The sequence below is a fragment of the Rhincodon typus genome, chromosome 29 (assembly GCF_021869965.1).
Source record: "Rhincodon typus isolate 14 chromosome 29, sRhiTyp1.1, whole genome shotgun sequence".
NCBI classification, from domain to species: domain Eukaryota; kingdom Metazoa; phylum Chordata; class Chondrichthyes; order Orectolobiformes; family Rhincodontidae; genus Rhincodon; species Rhincodon typus.
Window position 1 is genome coordinate 38,549,774 of NC_063360.1, and position 11,473 is coordinate 38,561,246.

The following is an 11,473-nucleotide window of genomic DNA, read 5'->3' on the forward strand; positions in this document are numbered from 1 at the left end:
GAGGGGGGCAGGGGTTGGGGTGGGTGTTTTTTCTTTCCTTCCTCTCTTTAAAGATGCAGGAGTCAGACCATGAGAACTACAAACAGCCTGTGATCAGCAGCAGCACCTGGGAGTCTGCAAACCTGGGAATGTGTTCATTCAAACTTCCAGCAGCATCCCATCCTGGGCAATGACCAACACAACACACTGCAGTCCAAGAAGATCTCCCTCAGATCCTACAGCCCGCAGCCTTTCCTGCAGCAAATCTACAAGAGTGAGGTTTTTCTATTCATTCATAGGATGAGGGCATCGCTGGCTCAGCCAGTGTTTATTGCCCATCCCTAATTGCCCAGAGGGCAGGTACGAGTCAATCACATTGTTGTGAGCCTAGAGTCACATGTGGGCCAGACCAGGTAAGGATGGCAGTTTCCTTCCCTAAAGTGAACCAGGTAGGTTTTTCCTACAATCAACAATCATGAGACCCTTAACTGCAGTTTTTTTTAAAATTGAATTCAAATTCCACCATCTGCCATGGTGGGATCCAAACCTGGTTCCCCACAATATGACCTGGGTCTCTAGTTTAACAGATCAGCGATAATACCACCAGGCCATCACCTCCCCAAGAGTGTGTGGCCGTGCATGTATGTGCGTGTGTGCGTGGCCGTGCATGCGTCTGCGTCTGTGTGTGCGCGTGCGTGTGTTTGAGTGCCTGTGCGAGACCGTCCCTGCTGGGCACTGCCTGAAATAAGGCACAGGAATATTTGAAGGTTACTGTGTCTCTAAGGAGAGGATAGTCGTTCCAAAACCTTAACTCTGTTTCTCATTCCACAGATGCTGCAGGACCTGCTGAGCTTCTCCATCATTCTCTCTGTCTATGTTTCTGATGTCCAATCTCAGGGCAAGTCACTTTACCAGATGCAAAGAACAAATTATATATAATATACTTTTTCTGTAGACTATATTATAACAGGATCTATTAACAAAAGTCTGGCACTTTTCAGAGTGACTCAATTTTATTCAAATTGCTGCAAAACTTTGAAAGATGATCATAGGAAATGACATCACAAAAAATCCCAGAGTTACATCAAAAACCTCCTACTGACAAATACAGTCTGCTCACACCTTCTGCACAAGTAGCATCATCTCCGATTATCAATGACGTTTTTCTTAATAACCAGTACGGTGAAGATTCAAACCAAGGCCTACATCGAACAGATCAGCAAATGGTGCCTGTTCTGTGATTTCGCCCCGATTTTATTAAAAAGGCTGACCTCTGATACACCATTGACTATGGAAAAGAACGTGGCTTACAGCTGATGGAAATGCTTTGTTTTTGAAACAGTGTCACTGATGTTGTTAATCTCCCACACATCCGGTATATGAAAGGATGAGGATGGGGTTCATGCAGGAAATTCGAGAGGTTAAGACCTAGGTGACTGAAGCCATAACCACCAAAGGGGGAGCATTGAAAATCAGGGTGACTTGAGAGTGCAGAATTGGAGCACTGTAGAGATCTGATTGGGTGTGTGTGGGCAAGGTTCTGGAGACTGGGTTTACAGTGGAATGCTGAAGCCATGGAGAAACTTGAAAGTAAGATTGAGAACTTTTAAATGGAAGTATTGCCAGGACAGGAGCCAAGGTAGGTCAGTGAGCACAGGGTTAGGATACAGGCTAAACTTACAGCCCCACGCAATTACCAGATTATTGGATCTCCACTAGTCCCAAACACCCCCATCCCCTAAGCACGGGCATGTAACAATCTCAAAACCTTTACTTCAGCCACACTGCTGTCAATAAACTGATGCAACGATCTGAAAATGGAGCCTGACGCAGGAAATTCTCAGGTTGCACCGTGTGTTTCTGCTGAGCAAGGTGATCTCTGTGGGCAGCTCAAAGTCGGGGGGAGGGGCGGTGCTAGGGTACAGCTGCTGAAAATCAGGGTTCTCAATCCTTCCAAGTATTCTGTGTACGAAGTACATGTGTTCAGGTGAGTACACGCTGGGCTCAGTGATAATACTCTCTATAATCAAGCAGCTACTGACACGGTCAGTCCTCAAGACAGTCCATATCCAAGTGAGAGTTAGGAGAAGTAAGTTGGAGAATGATACATAAATGTACATGAACCACAAACGGAAAACTTCAGAGACAGACAGAGAGACAGACAGGAAGCTGGACAGAGGAGCTTGCTTAGTCCTGACAGTACTGTAGACTAACAGTGTTTATTGGATGTTGGCCCCAAGCTGTGTGAATACGCCAGTTGTGGGGAGGTCTCAGATCTGAGACAGGAGCATAAGGGTCCATTGGCATGGGGCTTCAGGTTGCAACAGGAGTGTCAGCTGATCCGACACAGGCCTCTTACAGAGAATAAAAACAGGAAGGTTATTTTTCTTTGAGAGGAGGGAGAGTTGAGTGTATGCTGTAAAATCCCCTCCCCCACACAAACAAACCACCAACCACATCTTCTGCTTTATGGCTTTGTACAGGAGACTCAGAGAGAACTGAAAGTTCGAGAACTGGGAGGAAAGCATCAGGACCACAGTTCTCAACTTGGGAGTCTAGTTCAGTTAGAGGCTGCCAACTCTCCAGGAAGGAGAGATTCACCTGCAGGACACTGAAGGGAGCAACATCAAGGAGGAAGATCACTGTGGTGTTAAAAGCAGTCACGTTCCTCCTAAATTTGTTGGAACAGTTTTGTTGACTGGATATAATGTCTTACATCAATCAGATAATCGATTCACTGTGTTTGGCTGTGGAGGCCAGTGAGGATTAATGATTAATAGCATATGGGGGGAAAGGGTGATGAAGCAATGACGTGAGAGTGAATCAAGTGGAGCAGAATTGTTCTTCAAGAAGAGATTTAACTGAAATTAGAAACAGTCATTCTAGAATTTCCTCAAATGTCTTCAATGGATCAGGATAGGCGAGAAAACACTAAGTGCTTCTGGGGGGCACTGGGGGGTAGGGGGAATTAGAACTCAAAATAATTCCTTAGGCTTTAATTATTTCGAGGTTGCGTTTGAATACAGACTTATCATGAGAAAAACTGCACTGTGTCCCAGCAATTACTCAATGGAAATGGCAGAAATATTTGAAAGGAATAAATTCAGAAGGACTGCCGGGAGTAACAACGGGAGGAATTAATTGGATAATGGCACCAAGAGGTCAGTGAAAGGTTTGTCGTGTCAAACAGACTCTTTCCTGTGTTGTTTTGTATGATAATTCTGTGACTCTAACAGACAGACAATTCTCTGCCTGTTTCAATGCAGTTCAACGTGAAAGTCAAATATCAATTTTCTTATTCCCAAGAAGCACAAAGTGCTGAGAGATTTGTAAGATAATGGGAAGCATATCTTCCAGCATCTTACCTCTAGAACTGGCCCCGCCCCTAGGATGGTTCTCTCGACCCCACTGGCGTAGCCCTTCTGGCTGAGAGCAGTCAGGCAATGGATGAGGAAATTGGTGCTTTGGGTTTTCCCAGAACCACTCTCGCCTGAGATCACAATGCACTGATTCACCTGCTTCCTCCGCATGGTGTTATAGGCCACATCCGCAATCGCAAAGATGTGAGGCTCCAGCTTCCCCAGCTGGTGGTTTTCATACATCTTCATGTATTTGGGATTGTAAATGGGCAGGAACCTAAAGGGGTTGATGGCAATCAGGATGCTGCCAGCATAAGTGTAGATCTTGTGTTTCTGGAACCTGGTTTTGAAGGTCTGTAAGATAGTCTCTTCAGTCAGATGGGGCAGTTTGCACAGGTCATCATACAGGTGTGACTGAGGAGGCAGGAACCCACGCTCCAACAGTCTCCTTCTCTCCCTCTCCTTCGCTACCAGCTGAAGGTTGATGTAACGAATGGAGCCATCGGTGTTCCTCTCCTGCAGGAGGAAGTAATACCCCTCACTCTGCGAGTGCTTCTCCTGTGCCCTCCGTGGCCACAGCAGCACCCGTTGGACTGGTAAATCATTGGCATCGAGGATCCACTCCTCTCCTCCAGACTCCTTCACCTCTGCCAATACGTAACATTTTGATGTGTCTAGGTTCAGTTTGCCAGTCACCTCTCGGATCACTTCCCCAGCTGTCACATCTTTGGTAGCTGGTAGTTGGCAGCAGATGGAGTTCTCAGTATAGAGGCTTGGGCAAATCTGAAGGGTATAGATCTTGCCCTCTCGGTTATCTGCATCTCCAGCATCGTTAATACTCATATTGCCTCGTGTCGCCCACTCACCATTCCGCACTCAATTTGTGCTCAGGGTACGTCTCCATCAATCTGCAAGACAGGAGGATAGAGAGGGAGAGACAGAAAGTACACACAGACTTTTAAAGGTCTCTTCAAATACATTTCAAACTCACCGAGAGGGAAGATACACAAGTTGCAGATTTCCCATCAAACCCTCCCAGGACAGGGACTGCACAGGGTTAGGTACAGAGTAAATCTTCCAAACTGTCCCCCATCAAACCCCCTCCAGGATGGGGACAGTACAGGGGTAGATAGAGTAAAGCTCCCTCGATGATGTCTCAGAGACTCCCAGAGTGAGTACAGTGCAGGCATTTCTGATCTCTGTTCACTCTCTTTGACTATTCCACTGTTTCCATCAGCAACTTCACCATCCTCAACATATTCTCCCTTCAGACCCCTGGCAGCTCTACACAAACACATCTTAGTAATAAAATCTTCTCTGCTTGCACAGTCAACTCTTGCTGTGGAGCATAATAGTACGAATGGCAGGGTGAGTTTGGCAGGGGAGTGAGGAATGTGGGCCACAAGTTAGTTCCCAGTCACATGGGCATCATTCAATTCTAACTCAGAGCTGGCCCACCATCAGGTTGAAAGTGGAGATTGATTTGACTGATGTCATGGTTTTGCATCTCTACTTCTGTGGGAGTTAATTCAATGCTTCAAGCAAACTTTTCTTTTCAATTTTCATTATTGTGAAGCTGCAAAAGTTAAAGTAATTAAGATTATCATTCTAAACTGATAAATTTGAAATTCTTGAACGAAAGGATCTGTGTTCCCCATTCACTGATTGCCCAGGAAGGACGGTGCAGGAGCACCTTGCAGTGTTTTCGATACAATACAACCTGGTGATACAGTGCTAACGGTCTGAAGCAGGGCTTTCACCTCCATCAGTAACTCTGGGCATAAGGACATGGGGCAAGGACTGAAAGGAGCTGGTCTGAGATTTTCCCCATCATTGAATTACCAGGTGTCAGTTCCAGAGAGAGGGGTGAAATTCAACTGATGCAGTAGTCAATGACTCAACATTAATTCAAAAATCGTGAAGGGGAGGCGGATATGTGTGAAATTTAGACAGTTATCACAGAACCCAGCATCACAAAACTGATCAATTTTATAATGTAAACAAGTCCGTGACACTTGGCACCTGATGATCACAATTTCACAGATATTTTTGTGTTAACTTTGTTTTTAATTATAAATTGCATATCCATGTTTCGAACGGAATTTACCATTTAAACTCATTCTACCATCAGGCTGACAGTTACACAACAGTTGAAATGCTCTCTGCACATGTCATGTGCCCTTGGTCTTCTTGAGAAATGAAATGCCAGTTGATACCACAACCATCTTTTCCATCTCAGTAACATTACCCCCTGCCCCCACCAACCTCCAGCTCATCTGCTAAAACCCCCTTTTCACATTGTTGTCCCCTCAGACTCAACTACCTCAACATACTGACAAGCTTCCCACACTCCATTCTCTTTAATTGTTAGCTTATCCTAAACTCTGTCACCTTTGTCCAAACTCATGCCAAGCTCGTTTCACCATCAGCCCTGCTTGCTGACCAGCTACTGGCTAAGCAATGACTCACTTTTAACCCACATATCCTTGGAATTCCACCCATGGCCTTACTCCTTCTTATCTCTAACCAGCCACATCTCCCATAGCCTCTGAGTTAAATGCTGCCTCAAATTTTGATCTTATCTTCATTCTCAATTGTAACTGTTGCACCAAACAAGGCAGGGTCTTCAGCTGGAGAGACCCAAATTCTTTCCCATTCTCTCCTCCTTCTAGAGGTTTCAGAAAATGACCTCTATAACCAAGCTTTAAATAATGATCCTCATGTTTGGGACAATTTATTATGAGAAAACAGCACTGCCCAAAGTGGTCTCACAAGCTGAAATTTTGAGGTCCTGGGCTTGCCTCTGTGCTCAGCATTTCAAACAGTTTATGCTCAAAGGTTTTTTGAATATATTTAAGAAAAAGTGGATAATGTATTATTCAGGGAAACTGTACATTGAGTGCAAATGCATAAGGGGAAAGAAACAGATCATACATTTCCTGTATTTTTGGTTTTCTATTCTATTAACTTCAGAAATAGTATTAAGCTTAGGGATAGACAGTGTGGTCTTTCTTGTTTTAATTCAGTTCATTTTCCCAAAAAATGATTTTGAATTTTCAAGACATCAACTAATATGTGATCATGGTGTGAGATAAGTTTGAACGTAATAATTATCCGCATTGTTAACTGTCAACGTAGACATTGCACTTTACGCCAATTCTAATTTTATTCCGTTCTGGATGAATAGTTTATTTATCTGTGGCCCTTTTAATTTTTCAGCACGTCCGTGCATGCAGGGTAACTGAAAAGGCCTGGTGTGCAACTTGCTTTGCAGCTTGCAGACAGCACTGCCTGATCATTGTTAATGGCTGGAATCAAAGTGACACAAAGGCTAAAGGAGGGGCACACAGCTTTCCCAAATCCTTGGCTTCCCTTCAGGGACAACTTCCACACTGCTAAATGACAGCAACCTCCCTTAAAATACATCCAACCAATCAAACTCATCCAAGGAATTCATCATTTCTTCCCCCCACCCCATCCCCCCTGAAGTGCCAGAAATCCCAGAAAGAGGAATGAGAAGTGATCTCAATGAAATATATCAGATTCTTAATGGACTTGACAGGGTAAATGCTGAGAGGATGGTTCCCCTCATTGGAGGGTCTAGGCCCAGAGGGCACAGTCTCAGAATAAAAGGGGCACCAATTTAAGACAGATGAGGAGGAATTTCTTCTCTCAGTCGGTTGAGAGTCTTTGGAACTCCCTACCACAGAGAGCTGTGGGGGCAGAGTCCTTGTGTATATTTTAGGCTAAGATCGATAGGTTGTTGGTCAGTCAAGAAGCAAGGGTTATGGGGAAATGGCAGGAAAGCAGGGACGAGGAATGTCGGATCAGCTATGATCCTATTGAATGGCTCGAGGGGCTGAATGGCCCACTTCTATTCCTATTTCTTACAGCCTAATAAATGTTGGCCCTGGTAGTATTGTTCACATTCTGATAAAGAAAAAATAAACTAACTCCAATCAGGGCAAACCACTAATGACCCCCAGCACCAATCTGTTCACTCTCCCAACTGCTTGTTATATTCTATTTCCACAAGTCCACATTTCAAATGTCCTCCTTTGGGTGGAGGCTGTAATTACAGTACAACAAGTTTAGATCACCAGCTTCCAGAATAAATCTGGTCACAGGAATGTAGGATGGAAAAATTAAAATACAACATATGATTTTAAACTGGAGTCTGGGTAATACCTGCGCATTCCCCTCCTGGTCCAAATATTTGCCCCAGCTTCATCTGAGGCCAATACTTGCGCAAAGCCAAAGGAGGTTAACTAATTATTTAGATTTTCACACATCTGTTCCAAGCCACAATACCCACTCTGGACAATACCCGGGATCAGTGAATGGGAATCTGTGCCACACACTGACTAACCCTGGCTCTCACTCAAATGCTGTCTTGTTCTACAGAAGAGTATGACTAACCAAGTTCTCATCTGCAGAGACAGGCACTCAACAGATCAATCAGCATTCAGCTCTTTTTTTTTTACTAGAAACCACTAACTTAAAAATCATAGAATGGCTCCGATACAGAGGTGGTAGTTATATTGTTGCGTCAGTAACACTTCCTGTCAGATGACACCATCTGACCCAATGTTACTCCAGTGGACCTCACCACAGCCTGATCTGCCAGTGAGCCACTCACGTCAGCTCAAATCAGTCAGGACAGGTAGTGGAGGGCAATCTTGGATCAGGGTTTACTGTCAGTACAGCCCTATCACAATGGGTAACATCCTTACCTCTGAGACAGAAGGTCATCCATCAGCTCAAGCCCCATCCCAGAGACTCGAAGATAAAGTCCAGGCTTGTACCTGGGAGTTTGAGAGGGAGAAATAACAGGGGCCAGACATCTGGAGACCTCTCTGGCCTTGCTCAAATCATTCTGTCGGACTTTTATATTCACCTGAATAAGTTTAACATCTCATCCGAATAATCTGTGACAGTACAGCATTCCCTCAGTCCTACTCTGGGAGGGTAGGCATATTTCTGGAAAGGAGCTTACCCTCATGGCTTTCTGACAGAGTAGCAAGGCTGACAGAGCCACGGAGAGTCTCGGAATCACAAGGTCCCAGGTTCAAATCCAGAACTTGTGCATCTCAAACCACACTGACACTCCAATGCAGTACTGAAGGAACACTACACCATAGGAGGCACCATTATTCACAGAGACAATAAAATCCATTTCTCCCTGTTCAGTGGGATGTAAAAGATCACATGGCACTATTTTGAAAAGGAGCAGAGTGTTCTTCTCTGTGTCTTGCCCAAAATTTATCCCTCGTTCAACATCACAAAATCACATTACCAGTCATGAGCACACTATGAACCACATTCAGTAATGTTGGCAGAATACGAATATTAATCTGAGATACCTGCACAAACACAGAACCAGACAGTGCCCATTCCCCAAATAGAGAGAGAGCTTTCATTGAACATCTGCACTGACCCCCCATTTATTTATTGAATGAAGCAAACGAAAGAAAATTGCTGCCAATAGAGCTTGTTCCCCAACCTCTGCTCTATTTGTAAGCACTGCAGGGTCACTTGACGCCAACCAGCTACAAATTAAAGTGTTTGTTGGACATCCTGCACCTTTCACGGAGTCATCAAACAGCAAGGAGCTGGAATAACCAGCAGGAATCTCCAGAGTGTTCTCATGACACCAGATACCACCAGAACAAAGCGTTCACTACTTACTTAGCCACCTGATACCCTTCATCTAAACAGTAAATTGGAACTTACTTTCAGGCTTCATACAACTCTTTCTTTGTTCATTCACAGGATGAGGGCATTGCTGGCTAGCCCAGCATTTATTGCCCATCCCAGAGGACAGTTAAGAGCCAGCCACATTGCTCTGGGTCAGGAGCCACATGTCCGCCAGACCAGGTAAGGATGGTAGTTTCCTTCCCTAAAGGACTTTAGTGAACCAGATGAGTTTTTCTGACAATCAACAATGGTTTCACGGTCATCATTAGATTCTTAATCTCAGAATTTTATTGAATTCAAATTCTACCATCTGCCGTGGTGGGATTTGAACCCAGGTGCCCAGAACATTATCTGGGTCTCTGGATTAACAGTCCAGTGATAATACCACTATCACTTCCCCATAACAACAGTGGACATTGGGGGGTGAGTTGGGGGGGTGGGGGGTGAGGTGGTGGGGGGCGGTGTTGGTGGGGAGGATGATGGACAGAGCAAACCAACCCCGAGCTCTGATTGAGGCTGTATCACAGAAGGACACCAAGCCCTGCCAACCCTCTCGGAGCTTCCAGGAATGAAAGGTAAGCTACAGGTCACTGCCATTAGCAACACTGGGGGAAAAACCCAGAGGCAATGAAAGAATTGTGTCTACTTAAAAAAAAAAGTTCCTTTGAGCAAATGTAGAACAATCTTGGAGACAGGAGGAAACTGTGTTTGACTGACGTGAAAGATTTCTCCAACGAAAGGCTGGGCCACTTTCCAACTAGCCAAGAACATGAGGCACTGTGGGTAATGCATGTGTCAGGAGGCAGTGGGACAATTGGTTGGTGACTGGAAGTCTCATGACGAAACCACCAAAGTGATCCCATCAGAATTAGCAACCCTTAAGACATCAGAATGGCAAATAGAGAGTTACGAACAGACAAGAAAATGATTCTAGATGCTAATTATCAGCAGGGTCAGTGAGGGTTACCTGGGCTGGGAGAAAAGCTCTACTCACCAAGAGGTAAATGCCAGATTGGGTGTGAAAGTTACAATCGGCACAATTGATAGCTCAGAGACAGATGGTGGCTCCCAAAAGACAACAACAAAAAAAAATCCTGGAATCTGAATAACTAAAATCATGTGTAAACTAAACAGTCAGTGCAAACCTGCCCCGGCGTGGGGTTTCACTAAATCACCTCCCTCCTGTATACAATGCCATCTTCTGACTGCTCTTGCATCTCACATCTACAAACACAGAAGAGGCCTCACATAAACACAACAGCTCACCAGGATTGGGTTTTATTTATTTCGCTGCCTAAGCCAGCATTTACGGCCCATTTCTAATTACCCAATTCAGAGCCAATCGCATTGCTATGGATGTAAAGTCACAGGTAGGTCAGACCAGGTAACAATGGTAGACTTTCTTTCAGAAGGGACATGACTGAACCAAATAGGCTTCTGTGACAATGGACGATGGTCACATGGTTGCCACAAGGCTAGCTATTTACTCCTGATTTAATTGTATATTTTATGTTTTTGGTGCGTATTCCACCTCACTCCAAACTGTCAGCTATGGCTCAGTGGATAATGCTCTCACCTCTGAAATATGAAGTTAATAGTTCAGATCTGCGCCACCATACCACACCGCAGACCCCACCACCCCCTCCGAGACCCCGAAGCAGCACAAATAGAGTATCACACAGCCTGAGCTGCCGTGTTGCAGCTGACAGGTTAAACTGAAGCCCTGTCTGTCCCATAATTGTAAAAGACGCCATTATTTCAAAGACAATCAGGGATACACACGCTGGTATTCTGAACTGTCTTTATCAATCAAACATTGCCAAAAACAGACAGTCAAGTCATTGTAAAACTGCTAATTCGGAATCTTGCTACATACATATAGGCTGTCAAATTTCCTAGATTACAAGTGTCTCCATTTCAAAAAAATTATTTCATTGGTTACAAAACACTTTGGGACATTTTGAGGTTATGATAGGTGCTAAATGAATGCAATTTTTATTTCCCTTCAGACAGGAATGATACTGGCCACAATCCAAAGACTGCTTCAATTACAACAGAGATATTCCACATGCAACGGGCAAAGGTCCCAGTGACTTTGTTCAGGATTCACTATGATCTGTGCTGAATGTGCTCCACTGAGAGTCAGTGTATGTGTGTGGGACAATGTACCCCAGTGAGAGTCAGTGTGTGTGTGTGTGCGCGTGTCCCTGTACTTCTGCCAGCAGCATGGGGGGTGGGGGGGTTCAGTATTGGCGACTGTTCACCACAATGCATACCATCCTAAAAAGGAAACAGATTTCTCAACACCAGGTAACTCTACTTGTTCCCATTCACTGATTGGCAGGGACAGGTCTGTCACTGTATAACACTGGGGTACAGTACCGGGGCGGGGAGGGGACAGGTCTGTCGCTGTATAACACTGGGGTACAGTACCGGGG

The 11,473-nt window shown here is 44.7% G+C and overlaps 1 protein-coding gene across 4 annotated transcripts in view; it reads right to left on the reverse strand.

Moving 5' to 3' along the window:
* The window catches only part of LOC109922931 (unconventional myosin-IXb), a 102,963-nt gene that overhangs the window by 70,062 nt on the left and 21,428 nt on the right, over positions 1-11,473 (reverse strand). For 3 of the 4 annotated variants that reach the window (XM_048614004.1, XM_048614003.1, XM_048614002.1), the window contains exon 2: positions 3,345-4,246. The exons of the other annotated variant lie outside the window; for it this stretch is intronic. In XM_048614004.1, the coding sequence (XP_048469961.1) occupies positions 3,345-4,181 (837 nt within the window). In that variant the 5' untranslated portion in view covers positions 4,182-4,246. The remainder of the gene's footprint in view (positions 1-3,344; positions 4,247-11,473) is intronic. 4 annotated transcript variants of the gene reach the window in all.